General features: G+C 34.1%; 1 protein-coding gene across 1 annotated transcript in view; it reads right to left on the bottom strand.

Moving 5' to 3' along the window:
- RANBP17 (RAN binding protein 17) overlaps positions 1-25,256 on the bottom strand; it is a gene marked incomplete at both ends in the record, with an annotated part of 307,000 nt that overhangs the window by 216,431 nt on the left and 65,313 nt on the right. The window contains 2 exons of the mRNA XM_079703069.1: positions 14,224-14,359; positions 23,318-23,423. Coding sequence (XP_079559195.1) covers positions 14,224-14,359; positions 23,318-23,423 — 242 coding nt within the window. The remainder of the gene's footprint in view (positions 1-14,223; positions 14,360-23,317; positions 23,424-25,256) is intronic.

Genomic DNA, 25,256 nt, shown 5'->3' with positions numbered 1-25,256 from the left:
TAACAGGAAAAAAAATCCCCAAATCAATGATCATTATTCTCTAAAAATCGCAAAGTCAGTGATCATTATTCTCTCTACTCAAACTTCAAAAAAAACAATCAACTTTTGAAGGTACTTTCTTCCCCCTACAACCTGCATGACATACTTGTTACACTAGAATATTTTTTAATGTTAAATGTTTACTGTTTAAATGTTTTAAAGCTGCTACCTATTTTTCACCAAAGTGAAAATCCTATGCACAAAACAGTTTTCATGTGATTTCTTAAATACTTTCTCCTAAAACTGTTATTAAATACATATACAAAAATTGTTTTGCCCAAAATTGAAATATATCCAAGTTACCTGGAAAAGCAGCAAGTACATTATTTCAACACTGGATTGCAATTATAGTTACAGCAGTCTACTTAAGTTACCGTTACGATTATGTTTTTCTTTTTCATTATTCACGTGCTTCCCTACTCGATTTACCAGTAACTAACATTCTACACAAGAGGATCTAACAGTTGTAGAGAGAGAATGCCATCTGCTGCTTCATGTGGTACTCAACAGGAGAAAAGCTTGATAACAGGTAAAGTAATTACAAAACACAATTTAGAAATCCATATACAAAGATGATACTTGAAAGTTGAAATATTCCCATTTCTATTTTGGATAACTTGAAAATACATCAACAGTCACTTACTGTCTTAGTACAAATTCCAAGTTATTCCACAGAATTACAAGGATACAATGTGCTTATATATCACTAGTTCATGATGATTATAAATAAGGCTTTTACTCAGGTATGGAGAGTCAGAGAAGCAAAAGAAAAGGATCACTTTGCCTGACCTTAATAAAGTTATTTCCCATTTATGAATTACTACAATATCCTATTTATGAACATATGACTTGTACATAAAGGGACCATATAACTTATTATCCAGGGACACTTTTCAGAACAAAAGATGGAGCAATTAACTATCAATTATGCTAGCATAACAAGTGTGAACTGGGACAATCCTAGGCAAATATGAATGCATGGTCACCTATTTATAAATTACTATGTTGCCTTTATTCCCTTTGGCTTCATAACAATGCCCTGAGAACCTTCCTGAAAAGCAATTTGCAATTTTTTAGAAAATAGCTAATTCAGGAGGATGAAAGCAAAAAAAGGGGAGGTGGAAGTAGAAATAACATGAGAGTGCATTCCCAGACCACATAATGCCTCAATCTAAGTAACTACCTCAAACAGAGTGATTTTTTTTACTTACTTCACTTTGTTATACTATTTGAAATTCTTTGGCACTAATAAATATCTTCTTTAGAAAAGGCAAATCCTTCCTAGGATAATTCATTCATCCATTAATTGGGAGTCTTCCCTTTTGACACCTAGCAGATGTCAAGTGTTTAGAAAAAAAGCAAATTTGTGAGGTGTGTGTTTGTGTGTTGCTGTGTGCATGTGTGTTGCTGTGCGTAGTGTGGTGATGGAGAAAAGAGAGTTACGGATCATTTCAAAGAATGAAATCCCTCTGGTGGTGACTGACTGCATAGGATATCAAGACTGGGAGTGAAGAAAAGGAGAGAAAACCTCTAAGACTAACTTGTCTACTTGAAAATTTAAATCCTAAGAGGGAAAGGGAACTTGCTTCCTCCTCAATTTCTGGTGTCCTAGTTTAGGAGGCCAAAATTCAGGAAACTTCTATTAATTCTATGGCTTATCCGTGTCATTGATTAAGTAGTCCTTCGTAGATCTATTTTTAAAGGAAAGTACATTCCAAGATCTAAACGACCACAATTTGACTAACTTTTGCAATTCAACTTACTGGTGAGATTTCTGTAACCAACAAAAGTAAAACTGATGTTTATGGGTAGGGTTGGCTTGAATAAATAAAGGGAATTAAAAACAAAGTTCAAAATTTCCATCTACTGATAAATATTCAGAAGCCAAGATCTCTGTGTGTGTGTATGTGTCTATAAAAAAGCTTCTTCCATATCCCATTTTAAAATTTACAATTCAATTTGAACTGGATTAAAAATTACAATGGGGATTCAGATCAAGATGGTGGAGCAGGAGGAAATGGAACTTATGAACACATCAAAAATACATCTACATTCGAGAAATTCCCACTGAAAACTAAAATAACTGGAGAGTTGCTGACTCTTGTACAACCAAGGCTGTAAGAAAGATCCACACAGAATCCAGTAGGAAGGAAAGAGAAACGATCACGTCAGGACCTGGGTCCCTGGGAGGGGACAAAGAATAGGAGGGGGATCCTCTCTAGGGAGTGAGAGGTTCAAGTCACATATTGGGTGCTCCAGCCCTGCAGTCTGACACCACCAATACAAGTTCCCTTAGCTGGTTAGAAAACCAGTGGGAATAACAGGAAAGCTGTAAGAATCCTAGATTCTGCTGGTGAAGGGCATTCACACACTTGGTTACTCTTGAAATAAAGTGGAGAAAGCAGAGTGAAACTGCCCTAGACTCCTACAAGTTTCCTGTGATTGTCCCAACGCAAGGCCCAACCTCAGTTAAGTGTCCACGTTGGCCCTGCTTGCTTTGCAACATGGTTCCACACTAGGGCTAGGGCTGCAGTGGCTAAGGGGAGTGCTCAGTTGTGAGGGACAATGGTGGCTTGAACTCTGAACAAAACCCGAATGGGACATGGGCAGTCATTACTGGCATTTATGGAAGCAGTTTGACATAAGTGGTCTAGGACTCTGACTACAGCTGGGACTGCCATAATTCTGTGCCCAGATCCACACCAAGGGCCTGCTCCAGCCCCTGTTGCTCCAGCACTGCTCCCCTCTAGGGCAAGGGTGCCAGTGCTGGGAGGAGGGAGAGCACACACATAGAGGGAACAGAGCCAGCTCAGACCTGATCCTCAGGGCTTCTATTTCAGCAACTTGAAACCTGCCCCTGCCCCCAGTAGGATGGTGACAGCCACTGAGCAGAGGAGAAAAAAAAACCTAAAGGACCCCATCACCATCAATACTAAACCTTCCATAAAAGAAATGTAAAGGGTCTTCTCTAAAGTGCAAAAGAAAAGGATATAACAAGAATTAAGTATCTACAGGATAGGAAAAAAAAAACTCACTTGTAAAGGCAAATATACAGTAAAGGCTGGAGATCAACAACTTAAATAAGCTAGTACAAAGATTAAAGGACAAAATATTGTAAAGTCAACTATAACTACAATAAACATTAAAGGGATAAACACGAAGCTGTAAAATACAACATCACAAGCACAAAATGTGGGAGAGGAAAGAAATATAGATCTTTTAGAATGAGTTTGAACTTAAATGAATACCAGTTTAAAACAAGTAGATATAGTTATAGGCCAACACATATGAACCCCACGATGACCACGAGTCAAAAACCTACAATAGATAAACAAAAACTAGAGAGAAAGGGATATAGGCATATCACTAAAACAAACAAACAAATCATTAAACCAGAACAGAAGAAAAAGAAAAGAGAACTACAAAAACAACCAGAAAACAAGTAACAAACTGGCAATAAGTACATACCTATCAATAATCACTTTAAGTGTCAAAGAACTAAATGCTCCAATCAAAAGACACAGGGTAGCTGACTACATAAAAAAATAAGACCCATCTCTATACTGCTTATAAGAGACTCACTTCAGAGCTACAGACTCACACAGACTGAGCATGAGGGGATGGAAAAAAGATATTTCATGCAAATAAAAGCAAGAATGCCAGGGTAGCAATACTCATAGCAGACAAAATACACTTTAAAACAAAGACTATACCAAAAGACAAAGAAGGGCATTATAAAATGATAAAGAGATCAATATAAGAAGCAGATATAACACTCGTTAACATATATGCAACTAAGACAGGAGCACCTAAATATATAAAGTGAATATTAACAGACATACAAGGAGAAGGTGACAATAACACAATAATTGTAGGAAATTTTAATGCCCCATTACATCAATGCACAATCATCCAGACAGAAAATCAATAAGGCAACAGTGGTCTTAAATGACACATTAGATCAGTAGGACTTATTTAGCAGATATCTACAGGACATTCCATGCCAAAACAGCAGAAAATACGTTCTTTTCAAGTGCGCATGGAATGTCCTCCAGGATAGATCACATGCTGGCCACAAAACAAGTTTCTACAAATTTAAGAAAACAGAAATTATATCAAGCACTTTTTCCAACCAAAACAGTATGAAACTAGAAACCAATTATGGGAAGAAAATTAGGAAAAACAAACACATGGAAACTAAACAACATGCTACTTAAAAACCAATGGGTCAATAAAGAAATGAAAGAGGAAATCAGAAAATACATCAAAACAAATGAAAGTGGAAACACAACTTTCCAAAATCTATAAGATACCAACAAAAGTAGTTCTAATAGGGAAGTTTATAGCAATACAGGGCTTCCTCAAGAAACAAGAAAAATCTCAAATAAACAACCTAACCTACCACCTACAGGAATTAGAAAATGAAGAACAAACAAAGCCCAAAGTCAGCAGAAGAAAGAAAATAATCAGAGAGGAAAAAAATAAAATAGAGACAAAAATAACAATAGAAAAAAAATCAATGAAACAAAGGGCTGGTTTTTGAAAAGATAAACAAAATTGATAAGGCTTTAGACAGCCTCCTCAAGAAAAAAAAGAGGACACAAATAAACAAAATAAGAAATGAAAGAGGAGAAATAACCAATACCACAGAGATACAAAAATTTAAAGAGAATTCTATAGTTATATGTCAACAAACCGGACAACCTAGAAGAAATGGACAAATTTCTAGAAACATACAACCTTCCGTGACTGAATCAGAAACAGATAATCTGAACAGACTAATCACTAGAAGTGAAATTGAATTTGTAATTAAAAAAATCCCAGCAAACAGAAGTCCAAGACTGAATGGCTTCACAGGGGAATTCTACCAAAGACCTAATACTGATCCTTCATAAACTACTCCAAACAATTGAACCAGACAGAACACTCCCAAATTCATTCTATAAAGCCACCATTACTCTAATACCAAAACCAGTCAAAGACACTACAAAAAAAATTTTTTAAAGGCCAATATCTCTGATGAATACAGATGTAAAAATCCTCAACAAAATTTTAGCAAACCGAATCCAACAATATATAAAAAGGATCATACACCATGATCAAGTGGGATTTATTCCATGGACTTAAGGATGGATTGATATTCACAAATCAATCAATAGCACATTAAATTGTTAAACAGAATCATAAAGTATGTATACTTTGTGTCTAATTTTTCATTCATCATCATGGCTAAATTGATTATCATCAATTTACCCACATTTTTGCATGTATCATAATATTTTTCTTTTCTTTTACTGCCATGTGGTACACATTAATTTATCTATCCATTAGACTGTTGGTGAACACAGGTTTCCAGTTTGGGGACATTATAAATGAAGCTACTATGAACATTCCTATATAAGTCACTTGGATATATAAACTTATTTCTTCTGCGTAAATACCTAAGAGTGAAACTGATGAACTATAGGGTAAGCTCTGTTCAGCTTTAGTAGACTCATCAAATAGTTTTCCAAAATGGATACATCAATTTACACTGCCATCAGCAACATATCATAGTTTCATATATTCCACACCATCGTCAAGGCTTGGGTTTATCAGTCTTTTCATTTTTAGCCATTTTGGCAGGTGTGAAATAATACTTCTTTCATATTTCTCTGATGATTAACAATGTTGAGCATTTTTTAATGTGATTATTGGCCGTTTAGATATCTTCTTTAGTTGTGCTTGTTTAAATCTTTCCCCCATTTTAAAAGTGAGCTTTAGTCCTTTTTTGGTAGTAGTTGAGACATTCATACAATCACACATTTAAAGTGTACAATTAATTGGTTTTTAGTATATTAACAGATATTTGCAACCATCACCACTACCAATTTTTGAATATTTTCACCACCACATAAAGAAACCTTTACTAGACAATAATCTACATTCTGTTTCTATAGATATGTCTATTCTGGAAATTTCCTATAAGTAGAATCACACAATATTTATTCTTCTGTGATTGGCTTCTTTCACTTAGCGTAATGTTTTCAAGGATGATCCATGGTGTAGCATGTATCAATACTTCACTCCTTTTTATGACTGAATAATATTCCATTTAGGGATATACCACATTTTATTTATCCTCTCTTCAGCTGATGGATATTTGGATTTTTTTTGACTTAATGACTACTAGGAATGCTTCTACAAACTGTGTAAAGTTTTTATGTGGATGTGTGCTTTCATTTCTCTTGGGTATATACAGAGGACTGGAATTACTGGATCATATGGCAACTCTATGTTCAACTTTTTGAAGAACTTCCAGTCTGTTTTCCAAACTAGCTGCACCATTTTACATTCCAACAGTGTATGAAGGTCCAACTTCTCCACATCTTTACCAATGTTATTATCTGTCTTTATGATTATATCCATCCTAGGGGTGAGTGAAGTGGTATGTCATTATAGTATTGAAATGAATTTTCCTGAATTATAGTGATTTAATTTCCCATGAATTATAGTTTCTATTACATTAATTTCTATTCTTACTTTATTATATCCTTCCTTCTGCTTACTTTAGGTTTAGTTTCTTATTTTTCCAGTGTTAAGGTAGAAGGTTAGGCTATTAAAGATGTTTCTTCTCTTTTAATGTAGGTGTTTATAGCTATAAAGTTAGCCCTAAGTACTGCTTTAAATGAATCTTATAAGTTAGGGTATATTGTGTCTTCATTTTCTTTCACCTAGAAGTATTTCCTAATTTCCCTTCTTATTTCTTCTTTGACTCATTGGTTATTTAGAAGTGTGTTGTTTAATTTCCACATATATGTGAGTTTCCCAAATTTGTTTTTTACTGAATTCTATTCATTCCATTGTGGTTGGAGAACATACTTTGTATTATTTCAATGCTCTTAAATTTACTGAGTTTTGTTCTATGGTAAAGCACGTAGTCCATCCTGGACAATGTTCTGTGTGTACGTGGGAAGAAAGTATATTCTGTTGTTGTTGGGTGGAGTGTTCTATAGTTGTCTGTGGTCCAGTTAGTTTATAGTGTTGTTTAAGTCTACTACTTCCTTATAGATCTTCTGTCTAGTTGTTCCATTCATTATTGAAGCTAGGGCATTAAATTCTTCAACTAATGTTATTATTTCTGTCACTTTTTGCTTCATGTAAAAAACAGAGGCTTCAGTTTTTGCCTCTGTTCTTAGGTAGTAATATGTTTGTAACTGTTATATCTTCCTCATGGGTTGATTATTTTATCATTATAAAATGTTCCTCTTCATCCTTAGTGACAATTTTTATTTTAAAGTCTATATTGTTTGATATTAGTATAGTCACTCCAACTTTTTTTTTTTTTTTTTGCGGTACGCAGGCCTCTCATTGTTGTGGCCTCTCCCGTTGCGGAGCACAGGCTCCGGACGTGCAGGCTCAGTGGCCATGGCTCATGGGCCCAGCTGCTCCGCAGCATGTGGGATCTTCCCGGATCGGGGCACGAACCCGTGTCCCCAGCATCAGCAGGCGGACTCTCAACCACTGCGCCACCAGGGAAGCCCAACTCCAACTTTTTTATGGTTGCTGTCTGTATATCTTTTGCCATCCCTTTACTTTCAATCTACTTGTATCTTTGAATTTAAAAAGTGTGTTCTGTAGATAGCATGTTGGACATTTTTTTTTAATCTGACAATCTATGCCTATTAGTTAGATTATATAATCCATTCTAAATGTAATGTTATTATTGATATTGTTAGATTTATGTTAGCCATTTTACTTTTAAAAAATGTCTACTGTCTTTTATGTTCCTCTAGCTTTCCTGTACTACTTTCTTTTGCATTAAGCAGATATTTTCTAATGTAACATTTAAAAAACTTTAATGACTTTTTTCACTATACATTTTTTTGGTAACTTTCTGGGTGGTTGCCTTTGGGCTCAACATATACATCTTAATAGAATCTACCTCAGATTTATACTAACTTAGTTCCAATGAGATAAAGAAATGTTGCTCCTACACAGCTCTATTCTTTTTGCTCCCCTTTTGTAATATTGTTATTGTATGTTATAACATATTACAACTACATATTACAAACCCAACAATAAACTATGGTAATTATTTCTTTACGTAATTTTGTCTTTTAAAGAAGTTGAGAGAAAAAAAAAAGCAAGAATATGTTTAAAGTGTTTGCTAGATAAACATTCTTATTTACCATTTCTAGTTCTCTTTATTGATTCTTATATTTGAGTTACCATCTTGTGTCATTTCCACAACTTTGCTTCCACCCACCTTCTTTTTTCTTTTTTCCCCACCCACCTTCTGTGTGCTGCTATCGATATCTCTACATGTTATATGCTATCGATACAGTGTATATGTATATAAAATATGTAACTGTTATATACAATTGCTTTTCAATCAGTTAAGAGAAGTACCGTATTTTCTAATTGCTTAATTAGCTTCACTAGTGCTCTTGGTTTTTTCCGTGGATCCATATGAATTTGTCTGAGATCACTTGCTTTCAGCCTGCAGTACCTCATTTAGCATTTCTTATAAGGCAGCTCTGATAGCAATGCATTCTCCCAGTTTTTGTTTATCTGAAAATGTCTTTAATTCTCCTTTCATTTCTAAAGATAGTTTTGCTGGATATGGAATTCTTGGTTACCAGTTTCTTTCAGCATTTTGAATATGACATCCAAATGTCTTCTGGCCTTCACTGTTTCTAAAAATAAATCAGCGATTAATCTTATTGGAGTTCCCTTGTATGTGAGGAGTAGTTTTTCTCTTGTTGCTTTCAAATTTTTTCTCTTTGTCTGTCTTTCAGCATTTTTAATATGGTGTGATTTTAGTGTGGACCTTTTTTGTTACACTTCTTTGATGGGTAATGTTTTTCAACAAATGTGGTAATTTTTAAGCCATTATTGCTTTAAATATATTTTTCTGCTCCTTTCTTGCTGTCCTCTTTGTTACTCCTCCTACCAAGTACTCCATATGTTTGCTGGTGTACTTAATGGGGATCGACAGTTCTCTCAGGCTCTGTTCATTTTCCTTCATTCTTTTTTGTCTGTTTTTTGAATACTATAATCTCTAGCCATCTGTTATGGGCTACATGTTTGTGTCACCCCCAAATTCATATGTTAAATCTTTAACTCCCAAAGGAATGGTATTAGTAAGTGGGTTTTGGGGGAAGGTGAGGTCATGAGGGTGGGGCCCTCATGATGAGATTAATGCCCTTATAAAAAGAGGAGCAGACAAAGAACCACTCTCTCATTTTTGGCATGGAGCAAGGAAGGACATGTGAGGACACTATCAGGAAGAGGGCCCTCACCAAGAACCTAACCACACTGGCACCCTAATCTCGGCTACCAGCCCCCAAAACTGTGAGAAATAATTTTTTGTTGTTTAAGCCACCCAGTCAATGGTATGTATTATAGCAGCCCAAACTAAGACATAGTCAATCTTCAAGTTTGCTAATTCTTTCTTCTGTGAGTTTAAATATATTGTTGAGCCCCTCTAGTATACTTTTCATACCAATTATTGTACTTTTCAACTACAGAATTTCTATTTGTTTCTTTTTTAAAAAATTTCCATTTCTTTATCGATATTCTCTATTTCATGACACATTGTTACCACTTACTTTACTTAAGTGATCTTAATGATACTGAGTCTCCAATTCATAAACATAGTATATATATGTCCATTTATTTGGGCCTCATTTAATTATTTTCAACAGTGTTTTAGAGTTTACACTGTACAGGTCTTGTACATCTTTCATTAGATTTATTCCTATTTTATGAAGGGTTTTTGGGGTATTAAAGTAGATGGTATTTTTAAAATTAAGTTTTCCAATTGTTTATATACCTGAAATATATTTTTTTTAATTTTATTGAAGTATAGTTGATTTACAATGTTGTATCCAAAATACTCTTAAATATGTCACACATGTGAGCATCTTTAAAGTATGTTATTAGAATTTGTGTTCCCTGATCCAAGAGTATATGCATTTTTAACTTTCTTAAATATTGCTAAACTGTTTTCCAAAGCAACTTTACCATTTTGGATTCCACCAGCAGTGTAGAGTGTTTGCTATTTTACTTCCTGACAAATACTTAACACTTGTCAGACTTTGTAACTGTTTCCAGCTAACAGGTATAATATGGTATCTTACTGTAGCTTTAATTTGCATTCCTGAGTCCACAAAAGGATGAACATTTCTTCATATTTATCGGCAACTGTGATTTCCTCTTCTGTGAATTGTTTATTCACATCTTTTGCCCATTTTTCTACTGAGTTGTTTTTCTCTTGATTCATAGAAATTGTTTATATAACTGAATATTGATTCTCTTTAAGTTACATGCATTACAAATATCTTACAACCTGTCTACAGGTTGTCTTTTTACTTTGTTTATTGTATCTTTTTTATCCACAGAAGTTTTTACTTTTAAAATGGGTAGAATTTATCAACCTGTGTATCTACACTTTGGGCTTTTTATGTCTTTAAAAAATCCTTCCCTACCCCTAAATCACAATCTTCTACTTTTCACACTAAGAGTCCTCTAACTTAGTTGGATTTGATATTTGTGTGCTGTGAATAATATAATTTTTACATAGATATAACAAAATATCCCAGCAGCATTTATTTAACAGTCTGTCTTTTCCTTATTTATATACTGTTTCAATACAGACACAGATAAATTTTCTATTTCTTTTCTTTATTTGCTATCTTCCCTCTTTAATTAATAAACTTACTGGGGAGATGGATCATCCTATTTGCCTTTGTATCCCTGGCCTTAATATAAAGTACTTATTAATATTCATTGGATAATTGAAATATGCAAGCAGGAAATAAATACACAGAAGCACATATACATCATGTCATAGAATAGAATGCAGCATCAAAAGAAAAAGGTGCAAAGGTAGGTGAAGTTTGACCATAAGAAGAAATTTATTTTGTAAATAATGGGAAATCAATAATAATTTTAAGCAGAGAAATGGCACAGTAAGAAATGTGTTCTCTGAAGAATGGCAAAATTTAAAGACTGACAAAAGCAAGTATTATGACAATACACAGCAACACACACCTACTCTGCTGGGGGAGGAAGAATAAACTGTTACAACACTTAGGAGGGCAACTTGATAATATCTTGTAAAGCTGAAGATATGAACATTCCACAACCTAGCAATTCCACTCTTAGTATTTACCTTCAAGAAACTCATACAGGGCTTCCCTGGTGGCACAGTGGTTGAGAGTCCGCCTGCCGATGCAGGGGACACAGGTTCGTGCCCCGGTCCAGGAAGATCCCACATGCCGTGGAGCAACTAAGCCCGTGAGCCACAACTACTGAGCCTGTGCTCTGGGGCCCATGAGCCACAACTACTGAAGCCCGCATGCCACAACTACTGAGCCTGCACGCCTAGAGCCCGTGCCTAGAGAAGCCACCGTAATGAGAAGGCCGTGCACCACAACAAAGAGTAGCCCCCACTCGCCGCAACTAGAGAAAGCCCGTGTGCAGCAACAAAGACCCAATGCAGCCAAAAATAATTAAATAAATAAATTAAAAATAAATTAATATACCTTAAAAAAATTGTCAAACAATTTCACTAAAGTCAGCATCATTTTCCAACTCAAGAACATACCCTTTATTACCTGATAGTATTATACATGATATCTAGACCCAATTCCTATGAAATTCTACTAAATATATACATTCAACCATTATCTAGTAGAAAGCATACAAGGAATATGCCAAGCATGTGGAGGTGATATCAATAAAGAAGATAGAACAGTCCTAACCCAAATTATAGTCTCTATATGTTTTGCTAAGAAATAATTACAATGCAGTATAATAATCCTAAAATAGGGGACAGAAACTCTCCCAGAATTTAAGTTAAGAAGAGCATCCTAAAGGATGGGTTATCTGATGTGAAAGAAAAGTAGAAGTTAGCTAAGTAAGGCAGGGAAATGGAAGCTGAATTAAAAAAAATAGTGTCTTAGGCAAAGGAAACATTTTTTTTTTCAAAGGTCCAGAATTGAAAGAGAATGTAGACTGTTAAAGGAGCTGGAAAAAATTTAGTAGACATAAAGTATGCAATACAAGTATGGAGTAGTGAAGCATGAAACTGATGACATACATAGAAAAGAGACTGGGAAGAACTTTAAGTCATACTCTATATGATCCAATTAAATGACATAATGCTTAAGAGAGCTTAGGAAAGTTCCTGGTACAAAATAAGTACACAGTGAACATTATTCGCTTACTTTAACCTAATGCTCTCCCTTTTTTTGCCATAATCCGGAATGCTCTCACCAAAAAATATTTTCCATCTGGTCCTCCTTAGTTGATTGACAGAAAAACAGTATGTAGAGAACTTATAAATGTCTTACACAGTTGGTTCTTTCATTTGTAAAATGGAAACAATAATACCAAACTTGCAGGCTTGTTATAAGACCTAGAGAGAATGTGAAGAGTTCCTAGAAGAGTGCCAGGGCACACGATAAGGACCCCCAAAACAGTTCCTACTAAGGCAGATCAGCACACAAGCCAGAAAAAAAGAAAAGAAAAGTGGAAAGCTTTGGTTTCACTTCAAGGTTATGCAGTAGGAATGCCTCAGAAATAAAATCACCTTATTCTCTTTGAAAATAGGATAAGATGCACCAAAAATGTTAGAGTAAAATTAAAATAAAAGAATCAACACCAGTCTGATGATGTGTTTATTTTTTCCTAATATGTAAGCAATTTCAAAAAAGAAAAACTTATCTTATATAATTCACTTTTTTCACAATTACCTTATATTAAAATTTTTATATATTTAAGAATCTTCGGGAAAAAAACTTCTCAAACCCATTGCCCTGAAACAATTGATTTCATTTTACATAATTATTTCCAAGTGCTTTAACCACAATACTTTTAAGGTTTTCCACTCCATATTACACTGCTCTGATTTAGGACCCAGACCAAATGGATATTAGATAAGCAATGTTTCAAGAGTATTCACTTTTGCAAAAGCAAAAGAAACTCTCTGGGTACATTTAAAACAAGACAGTTTATCATAATTCAATGTGTACCCTGTATAAATTTTATACCATGTAATTTTTGTCTGATTCTAATTTGTCTTACTGTCAACCTAAAACAGTTATATCTAGCTACTCCTTTTTCTCCCTAGTGGTCTCATTCAATGTCAGCTTAATTCTAAGAAAATTTTTTTGATATTAATTCTGAATGAAAACAAATCCTAAATGGCAATAAAATATCACAATGTATTTCACAAAGAAAGCATCAAACTACATCACCTTCTTAAAAAGCAAAGAAAATTTTATCTGAAGTAAACTAAAGAATGATCTTAACAAAATCAAATACTTTTCATACTACTATACAACCACTATTAACAGAAAACCATAAATGAACTGAAGGTTAAGCTAAATTTCCCAGGGAAAAAAAAGCTCAGTTCAATATAAAAAGCTTATTCTAGAACTTAATCTCTTAACATTACTAATACAAACTATAAATCCAAAGGAGATAAGAATATCCTTAGGACTTCCAACAGAGAAGGTTTTTGAAAGAGTTATTATTCTAGGAAGAAAAGAAAAAAAAAACACCTCATAGATCTTACTCAGTGTCCAAGTACTACTAAGTGTCTGGTTAGGGTCCACATAAATGCCCTCAATAATGCCTTAATGCCTTAAGATCAATTCATCTGAACATGCTAATGCTAAACTTTCAATTACCATAGTAGAAGTGTTCCCTTCACTAAGTTAACTGCGGCCTCTCAAAGGCATGTCTTACTCTTCTCGTCCTCATCATTTATCATGTAAAAATGCCAAGGAATGAGTGGAAAATACACTGGAAACCACATAAATAAGTATCAAAAAACCCCACCAAAACCCTCAGAACTACTAAAAGAGTAAATCGTATGTTTTAAACCTTGAAATACAATAAGGCAAAATTCATTAAGGTTAACTAATGACTAACTAATCTTAACTAATGACTAACCACATAAAAAATATTCACTAACTCTGCCAATCAATCTTCAAAGACAATGGTAAATCTAGGCATAAAACAAGCAATCTCACATTGCCTTCAATACCAATTAATCAATTGACTTCAATTGATCAACTAAATTTCTTATGTAGAAATTGCCCAAATATATCATTCAGCTTAAAGCTGTTACATGTGAACACCTTTCTTCATCTTCAATAACATTAATTTTAATCTCTAGTAAAAACCTACCTTTGAGGTTCGCTGAAGTTGATCACCAACATACGTTTTACGAAACTGATCCAAGAACCACAGAATTGCAAGTTCTATTTTCTCATTAGAACACTGAGGCAATCCGGTATCCATTAAAGATATAAGCTGAAAAACACTTTTCATGAAGGAACAAAGAAGCTTCAGTAAAAATTCTTAGAGAAATACCATTAAACATTCATCATCAATTTTACATAATATAAAAAGTGGAAAAATACAAATGCTTATAAAGAAAACATTTAAAAAAATCATCTGAAATCCTACCACGAAGAGATACTACAATTTGGTCTAATTCCTTCTAGCCCTTTTTCCTAACACATGCACTTCATATACATGCATACAAACCTACATGGACATGCATTTATTATTTTAGTAAACATTTATATATAGATACATAGGACATATACATACATAATATATATATAGTAAATAGATTCTACAATTATAACTATTATATAAACACAGGTACTAACTTATATATTTATGTATATATATATAATATTTTAGTAAAAGAAGAATGATATTGAATGTGTAGTTTTGTATTTTACTTTTTCATTACAACATATTTTCATATAACTATATATTTTGGGGTCATATGGTTCAAAATACAAATAAAAAGAGGTACACCCATCAAGCTGTATCACTTTCTTAATGAGTAATAAAAATTTTACCTGAAATAAATTACAAGATGATCTTAACAAAATCAAATATTTTTAATACAAGTATGCAACTATTATTATCAAAAAATCATAAATGAACTAAAGGTTAAATTAAATTTCCTACAGAAAAAGCTTAATACAATAAAAAGCTTAGTCTAGAATTTCCCCCCACCCCCAAATCCTTCTGTTATCTATCTACTTTCATTAAAATTTTCCAGTGAATGGCTGCCAACTGCCTGGTGCTAACAAAATTAGCATATAATAATAAAATTTTTAAGAAACAGAAGTAGAAGTTCTGGAGGAAACAGCACCTATTTCTCTTTTTTCTCATTGTGCAAAGGTGGCTATGCCTAGCCCTAACCCACTCACTTCCTTCTATGTATGCAGACAAGAACATACACACACACGCTGTTAACAGTTTGTGTCATTCCAGAGACTTTTAAAATGTATGTATGACTATACATTCTCCTCCCAACTATTTTACACATATGGAGCATACTACACTGTTATATTGTTAAACCTAGCTTTTTTCATTTAATAATATATCTTATAGATCTTTTCATGTCAGATATAAAGAGCTTCCTTATTCTCTTTTTACAGCTGCTGAACATCATTATATGAACATACCACATTATTTTCATACTTTCCCCCACTGAGGGACACTAAGGTTGTCTATAATTTTTGGCTGTTACAAAAATGCTGCAATTAACAATCTTGTACACATCACTGCACACATGTTCAGTTATAATGTACATCAGTAAAAGTCAAATTACTGGCTTAAAGAATATGAATTTACAATTTTGATAGCTATTACAAAATTGCCTTCCAATGAAACTGAAACAATTTATACTCCCATCATCAGTAAATGAGAGTGACCATATACATATAGATAATTCAGGGTGATATTAAACTTTACAATTTACTGGAATCTGAAAAATGGTATCTCAGTGAAGTTTTAATTTATATTTCTCTCATGAATGTAAAGTCAAAATTTTCTATATTTTTAAGTAATACATATGTCCTTTTGTGTGCCCTTTTTGCTCATATCCTTTTTTGATTTTTCTGTTGGGTTATTTTTTTATTGCTAATTTCTACAAATTCTTTATATATTAGAAAACTGAGCCCTTTGCCTGTGATTGAGATGTAAATATTTTCCCCCACTTTTTCATTTGTCTTTTGACTTTGATTATGGTGGGGTTTTTTTTTGTTCGTTTTTTGTTTTTGCGGTACACGGGCCTCTCACTCTTGTGGCCTCTCCCGTTGTGGAGCACAAGCTCCGGATGCACAGGCTCAGCAGCCATGGCTCACGGGCCCAGCCGCTCCGCGGCATGTGGGATTTTCCCGGACCGGGGCACGAACCCGTGTCCCCTGCATCGGCAGGCGGACTCTCAACCACTGCGCCACCAGGGAAGCCCTATGGTGTTTTTTTAATACCATGCATGTTTTTCTTCTTTTTCTTATGCAGAAAACCTTACCAATTTTCCTCTTATGGATTTTATATAATAACAAGATCTTACCCAAATTTGAGGGGTTTTGTTCCATCTTTTTACATTCACCTGTATGATACACTGAAATTAATCTTGAACCTATCTGGTGAGATATGGATCAACATTTTTTCGCAGATGGCTACCCAGCTGCTTCAACACCATTTCTTTCTTGTATAGTCTGTCTTTTGCCCACTATTTTCAATTACCCCCTTATCACATTCATTAGGTCCATTTATGCATTCATATTACTTCCTGGACCGTTTATTTTATTCCATTGAACTGTCTCACTAAACATATCTTGCCCAATTATTTTTTTCATATTATTAAATAACTTTCCAAAATATTGTATAAAATTAAGGCTACACCAAATTTTAATAATCTCATTCTGAATACAAACTTACATTTCAGTGAAATATAATTACTCTCCTATTCCCTACCAGCAAAGAGTTCTAGGAACAAAATGTCTAGGTTACAGAGAATGAACTTCTTTAAAAAACTTGGTATTTATTGCCAAAGTGTTATGAAATAATATTTTGGTAACCATTTTTATAGTTATTAATTCCTAAATTAAGCTACTTATTTAAAAGTAACTTCACTTACTAAATGTCTTTAATGCTATTAAAATTCATAAAGGAAAGCTTATAAAGATCAAATTTAAGAATGAGTCAACCAAGTTTGTTTGTTTTTCCTAAAAAGATGTGTTTATTCTCTGATTTTGAAAGGAGGGACAAAGCTCACTTTTAAACTCTGTGTACTTGTGAATGCACAGACTCCTGAAGTAAATTTTAGTTAAATAAATAGATATACCAAACTTCATCTTTGGATCCAGGTGATTTCTTAAGTGACTTAAAGCATATCCTGCTTTTAAATTCTTTATGAGTAGGACCTCCTTTTTCTTACTCTGGTTCTTTGTTGATTCTATGCAATTGCTTGTTTACTTTTATTTCTTTTTAATAACATACCTTCCAAAAATCTGAGGAAGACATGAAACCAATAGCCAAGTTTTTTGGGGTGCCTTTACAACTCATATCAAGCTGGTGATTCGCATTTGCTTAAGAGGCAATGCAAATCACCAGCTTGATATGAATTGCAAAGGCACCCCAACAATCCCCAGCAGCAGAGTAGGAAAGAGTTCCCAGAAGGGCACATGATCCATCTGTCAAATAAGCTTTGATAGTCGTACAAGAAGTTCAGCTGCAAGTGACTGAAATCCAAAAACAATGGCTTAAACAATATAGATGTTTATTTTTCTCTCAAGCAAAAAAAAATTCAAGGCAATGCTCTAGGACTAGTTGGTGCTCCACGGTGTATCAGGGACTCAGGTTCCTTCCATCTTGTTGTTACACTTGCCTCCACTCACCCAATCACTTTATGGTCTAAGATGGCTTCTTCAGCTCCACCCATGTGCATGTATGTTACACATACCACATTCACTTACATTCAATTGCCCAGAACATAATCACTTAACCACACCTAGCTGCAAGAGATTCTAGTAAATCTAGTCTTATTCAGGTGGCCAATGCCCAGCAAAACATTTCAGGTATTCTATTACTGCAGAAGAAGGAAAGAAGAGATACAAAACAACTAGTAGTCTCTGCCACAGTGTCCTTCAAAGATCTGTGGCCACCTCTAGTAAGTGCATAAGACCAAAGCTTGTATTGTATATACAATATTCGCTTGTGTTTCAATTTATTGTCCTACATTTATTTTTACCTTTATCTTAAATTATCTTTGGAGCATGGAGGGAATAAAATGATAAATATTAAATAATTTTGATCCAAGTATATGTACACCATTTCAAGTATAAAGAAATGAATGTTTGGATAATCAATTCTTTTATATTCCCCTTAATATCCAATTCCGTAAGTATTTATTCAATCAACAAATATTTGGGCCTACAATATGGCAGGTATATATTAGGAGTTCAGAATACAATACTGAGCAAAACATATATATTCCCAGTCCTCCAGAAATCTATAGCCTATGCAAGTAATTAGAATAAGGAATGACAAGTGCTATAATAAACACTACAAAGAAATTCGCAAGAGTTCCTAACATTCTAGGATGGAACAGAGCAGAGAGTGTCAAGAGAAAGGGGAAAGCATGTGCAGCTTTCTAAACGGGGCCGGGGGGTGGGGGGCGGGAAGCATGGCTCATTTAAGAGCTGAAAAAAGTTCTATACGGCTATAAGAGAGTCAGTGGCACGAGATGAGGCTACTGAGACAGGCAGGACCCAGATTATGAAGAGCCTGATAAATCACATTGATTTTAATCCCAGTAGCAAGGAAAGTCATTGCAGACTTTAAGCAAAGCACAGACATAATCAAATCTTTATTTTAGAAAGCCAGAGAGGAAACAAGGTGCCCACATAAAACTGTAGCATGAATCCGGGCAAATGATGACAGGAGTTAAAACAGCAAGGGTAATAGAAATAACTGGACTAATTGGGATAAGCAGAAGGTAGAAGTGACAGAATTTGATGACTATACGGATGCTGGTGAGAGAAAAAAAAAGTTAAGGAGAAGTCCCAGGATTCAAGCCTAGGCAACTGAGTGGACACTGATGAGACACACAAAGAGAGTCAGGGTCGGGAGTGGATGGAAGAGATGAGTTTAAGCTTAGTCACTGAATTAGAGGTACATGTGGGACAAAACATGCAAGGAAAACAGTTTAGTAAGTGTTTGGAAGTCAGAAGATAAGAATTACTAAAATAACACAAATCACTGAGCCATGCGGAGGGCTCAGTTAAGGTTAAAAAAAAAAAAGGTATCTTAGTTGGCAATGGTACCTATCTAAAGAAGTGTGCGATTTCTTTTATCACTCGACAAATTAAGAGAAAACTCTGAATTCCTTCAGAGTTTAGGTTTTGCCAGGCAGATGAGATAAAGATACAGCAGTGAACAAAGCAGATAAAGCTTATTCCTTCCCTATTCTAGTGGAATAAACAAATAAACATCAAGAGGTAATAAGTACTGTGAAGAAAAATAAAGTAGGATAAGGATGTTATTTTGGATAGGGAGGTCAAAAGAGGTAGAGACACCTGGGTACAGACCAGATTGACGGAGTACTACATAAACATCTGGGAGAAAGCATTCCTAGCAGAAGAGAAGTGTGAAGGCCCTAAAGTGAAAACATACTGGTAATACTCAATAGCAAGGAGGTCAGTGTATGTAGCTGAGTTGAATGAAAAGGGACAGGAAATAAGGTCAGAGAAGTAGCACAGTACACTTTGGGCTATGCCAAGAATTTGGAACTTGTTTCACGTTTGACAGGAAGCCACTGGAAGTTTCTTGTGTAGAGAAGAGGAAGCAACACTACCAGATGGGAAAGAAGTTGAAGTCATCTATATCACAGCAGGGTTTGGGGCAGAGAGCAAAACACTGAGCTAGCTGCAAAAGTCTTCAATGAATAATGAGGAATGAGTGAGAGATGAACAGGTGAGAGCAACATGAGAAGTGAAAGAAGACACAGAAACAGAGGGTGGCCTAACTGAGAGGAATGAGCTGAAAACAAGCAGCCACCAGCAAATTAGAGAGGATACAGGATAAGACAAAATCCCTGGGAAATCTCTCAAGAGGTTTACATTCTGGTCATGATGAATGAAACTGAAATGACTATAAAGTTATCTTTATTTAATCAGAATTGTGTGGCCTGAGCACAAATATACTTATTTGCTAAGTTAAAGCAGCATATTTAAAAATGTTAAAGTAACATGTTTTAAATATCATTATCACAATATTGAAAGTTTTTATGAATATCAACCTTTTTCTGATAAAATAACACATAGTTTTTGGCAGGAGCTTCTCAACTTCTAATTTGGTAGTGTCCTCCCAGGAGTTAAAAAGGTTATCATATAACAACACCAGAAGGCAACAGTATGACAGTTCCAGTTACCTGGAATTTCTCCATGTGAAATTGATATTTTAAAATTTTACATATAACATCATTCTTATTTAAAATCTCAGTATGTTAAAACACATATATTTATGTTTTTTCTAGGCAAATTATGTAAGTCCTGGTACATACCCCACCTTGAATCTGCTCGGCCCTGTTTAACCCCCCACCAACCCCATCACCACCTCTCCCCCTGTCCCTGGGCTCAACCACTTGCCTTGCAGCCCCAGTAAAGACTCACACAGATACTGCAGTTATAAATCCTCACTCAGGGGGAGGAAAGGCCTACCATAGCTCCAGCGAGCCCCTACCTCCAACCAACAGGACCAATAGTAGCTCTGGCTTCCCCAGCAGCTCCTCAAAGAGGCCAGGGAACACAACTAAGAAGTATGGAAAAGTTATACACTCCAGGAGTAGATTTCAACCACTAAAAAAATGGGATGCAGAAATAAGTGAACAGATAAACCACTTGCCCTTAGTCCCCATCTCCCCCCCCACCCCAACACCAAGATGGACTGCTTTGAAGCACAGTTGTTCCATGTGGTCTCTGGGGAAACCTGTAAAAGTGAGCAACCAGGTGTGTAATGCACCACCTTCTATAGTTGATTCTCATTATTTATGGTAGTTATATGCTGTAAAATGGCCGTAAAAACTGAATTAGCAAATACTGAACCACTGCTCCTAGAGGTAATACAGGAATAGGTTCCCGAGGAACTCTGGTCGCAATATTTTCATCAACTAATCAACACCTAACTTGTTTTATCTTTTACTCACTTTTCCTTCATTCTTTCTTCCCTGAAAATGTATCCTTTTCCCCACCCCACAAAAAAATCTTAGCCCATAAACTTCAACTAAGACTTTGTTTCCTAGGGGAAACAGGCTAAACACAAAACAAATCTTACTTAGAGCTAAATATGCTTGCCACTTAAAGAAAAAATTAAAATTTTCTACTTGGCAGATACTTTTGTTTATTTCCTGTTATATATATTTTTTAGGAAAATAGTGCCAGTGGGAAATTCTCTACTTGATGATGAAAACATTAAAAAAAAAATCAAACTAACTATAGCAAGAATTATTCTTAATTCCCACTTTACTAAATATGTAATGTTATATTAAAAGATGGTACAGAAGTAAATTGTTCACTTGGTTTAAAATTAATCAAAGCATTTTGAGAATGCCCCAGTCATATTTTAAAGTGGTCTGATATTGGAAATAATAAATCTTAGGAAAAACTAAAAATATTTGTTCCATTCAGATTCAAAGTTCATTGAAATGAGGTAGTTTAAAGGTTGAAAAGGGTATGAAATGAGAGAGAAATCTCTATTCAAAATGGCAACAAATTTATTAAACAGTTAGGAATATATTTAAGAATAATAATGAGGGAGAATATCACACTAAAGACTTCAGTAGGGTGATAGTGGTGTACTAATAGACTTCCAAGATCAGTGGAGAAGAATGAAAGGCCTAGAAAAAGACATGAGAATTTTGTGTAAGATATATGCAGCATTTCAAATCAGTAGAGGGTGGGGTTTGACATTAACTGGTTGACACTTGGAAACTTTCGAAAAAGTACATAACAAGATAAATGTTGGATATATTAAAAATTAAATAGAAGAAGCTGAAGCCATAAAAGATCCAGGAGAAAATATAGCAGAATATTTTCATTATCCAGGTGTGGAACAACCTTTCTAAACATGAGCATTGAAAAAAGTATGAAAGAAAAAATTCATAGATCTTAATATATAAATATTTAAAGCCAGTAAAAAAGCAATTTCTAAAACAAATTAAAACATATGGAGAAAACGTATTCAAAATGAATAGCAAAATATTACAATCTTTGATATATACTGATATATACTGAGTTCTTACGGATAGATTAGGAAAGATAATCATAAAAGAAAACCAGGTGAATGATACAATCTACATATAATAAAAAATCACAAAGAGAAAATAGAAAGGGCAAGAAAAGGAATGGAAAAGAATGTTTGACACCACTTGTAAACAAAGAAATACAAATTAAAATGAGACATCAGTTACCTATGAACTGGCAAAAATAAGAATCCTATCACCTAGTGTTCAATTGCAAAAAAACAAAAAACAAAAAAAAACAATAGCCTCTCATGGCCTTTGGATTCAGAGGATAAACTGGTACAACTTTTCCAGAAGGCCATTTGGTAATGTGTATTGAAAGTCTTTAAAGTGCTATATACTATTCAACCAGCTATTCAGCTTTTAGGACTTAACTCTAATAAAATTATTTTGATCTACATAAAGATATAGCTAAAAGAATATTCACCTTTATAATAAAGAAAAGTTGAGAAACAACCTAAAATTCTCAAAGCAAGGACCTATTTAAATTATGGTATAGCTTAGAATATGTCATGTCTAGATAAATAATTATTATGTTTGAGTTTTTAAAAAAGAATTATTTGGGGGTTTTTTTGGTAATATAGTGCTTACTATTTGCCAGGCATTGTCCTAAGCACTTTAAAATTATTTTAAAATTATTAACTCATTTAATCCTTATAACAGCCCAAAATGAATTTGATATAGTACTAGTATCCCCATTTTAGTTTACAAAACAATATTATAGTATAACTTTTGTTGACAAAATGTTGAAAAATACACATGTAATGTACATATACTCTCAAACATTAATTAAAAAGACTCAAAGATCTTTACCAAATGACAGTAGTTATTTCCAAATTAATATATAACTTTCTTTTCATTTGAATCTTTAGTGTTCAACAAAAACATGTATTACTTTGTTATAAAGAAAGATATTATTAAAAATGAATTAAAATATATGGAAAACCAGCTTACTCATATTATTCATATGAATATATTTGACTATACTACTTATTAGAGATATGACTTTTACAAATCACTTAAGCCTTGGTTTTCTCATCAGTAAAAAGGAAAATAATACCTTCTCCAAAAGGCCAAGTACAAAATGCTTTAGCTCATAATAGCAGCTCAGTAACTAAATTTCTAAGTACTTAGTAAATTTCTGTAAATTATATGGCTACTACTTACCGACAGGATAATTCTCCATCCATAGCATCATGTTCATCTGTACTGATATATGTTAATCTTCCTCCAACAACTGTCCCAACCAAGTATACCAGCCAGGCAAGACGTCCTAATATATAACAAGGAAAAAATCGTTTAGAAAGTATTGATAGAAATAAAGCTTATTTTTCACAATATTCTAAAATTAGCAAAAGTTCTTCCACACAAGTGATAAACTACTGTGAACTCAGTTCTTGACAGAGTGAAGAGTTGGATTTTAAGTTCACCAAGGTAGTATAATAGTGAAAATGACACGTTTTAGAGCCAGATACAACTATGAATCCCAGCTCTACCAATCTGCTATGTGATCTTGCATAAGTTACTTACCTCTTTAGGGCTTAGGATTTTCATTTGCAAAATGGAGAAAATAATATCTACCATGAAGATTTTATTAACATAAATTTGATAACAAAACACCAAACGTTATGTCAACATCAAGGGCTGTTATTAAGTACCAGTATGATCCAATGACCAGTACCTTCTCTGAATAGTCAATATCATGACAGTACCAGTCTGATCATTTAAAAAATTGTCCAGGCTTGGAAGATAATGGATGGTAATACATTTACTCCTTTTACATGTTTATGCATAATTTTTTAAAAATCCAAAATTTTCACTATGCAAATTACATTGTTTCCAGATTAACCTCACAGGCAGTAGTAGCAAAGGACTAAATAACTTTACAACAGTGGCACAAATGGCAATGCCTTATAGTTTTCAGAAATCTTACTTTGGGGGCAGCCAAAATTGACTAGTTTAGAAATGGAGGTATTTATTGAATAATTTTTGTTTAGGCACATTACTTTACATCTCTAGATTCGTTGATCTATGTATCAAATTCTCCAGGATTTTTGAGACATTTATGAGTAATTAACAAACCAATTATTTTTCTAAAAAGAAACTTTATGCTAATCTTGGGGACTGACTTTTCAAAGATGAGCCGGCTATTTTATAATACTAAAATCAATTATTTTTCTCTATTGGGAAACTTTTTCAAGTGAACTGAAGTGCTTTTTATAAGGTATTGAAAAGAGACTGCCCATGCTTGTTGGAAGACCTAGGAAGGATAAATAAATGTGGGAAGAAAAACACATTCTTCCTATATTCCTGTGGATTCTACCAGTCACTACAACTAATCAACAATTCCTTCAAACTTCTGGAGAGACATAAGCCTCTTGAGGTGGCAAACTTCCTGTAAGGCAGAAATATAACCTGGTAAGTATCCACATCCCTTAACCTATCACAAAGCCATAAATAAATCATAACTGACTTAAGTATGTAGCCTTATACATTACCAATGTAAAACAGAACACTAATTTGATCAAGTAATTCATAAAACAGACTCAAGCTTCAAGATATGTATAATTAGTGAAAAAAGTAACAGAAAAAAAGGCCCATGGAGGAAACTGAAGGTAGCAATATTAAGTTACCATACGCAGTTGAAATGTATTTTATGATCAATATAAATGCCTATTAATAACATAATGCTCTCCCCTGATGACCCCGCTTCCTTCTGTGGACCCTCTCAAGTGGTAGCTGATTTCTTTTCCACATCTCTTGTAACTTGGGCCTTGAACCCAGATGTTCACTTGATGTTCCTCATTCTTACCTCCAGAACAGTCTCCTTTCTCTCCATTTTAAAAGCACTCAGCTTTATATCCTATGTCATCATACTACCAAATTCTCTTTCTTATTGCAATTATCTACTCTCCTTCGGGTTGTTACTCCTTATTTTTTTGACCGTGTTAGCTGCTGGTTCACTGCCACTCTTTCCAACTGTATTTTTTTTTATCATAACCAGTTATGATTTCAATATCTACAAAAATGAATCTTCCAACAATCCTTTGTTCTACTGGGAACCTCCACTCACTTGAACCTATCACCTAAACAACTTTACTGAAAT

This window comes from Hyperoodon ampullatus, assembly GCF_949752795.1.
Source record: "Hyperoodon ampullatus genome assembly, chromosome: 4".
Taxonomy (NCBI): Eukaryota; Metazoa; Chordata; class Mammalia; order Artiodactyla; family Ziphiidae; genus Hyperoodon; species Hyperoodon ampullatus.
Note: the sequence above shows the minus strand (reverse complement) of the source record. Positions and strands in the feature narration are given on the sequence as shown.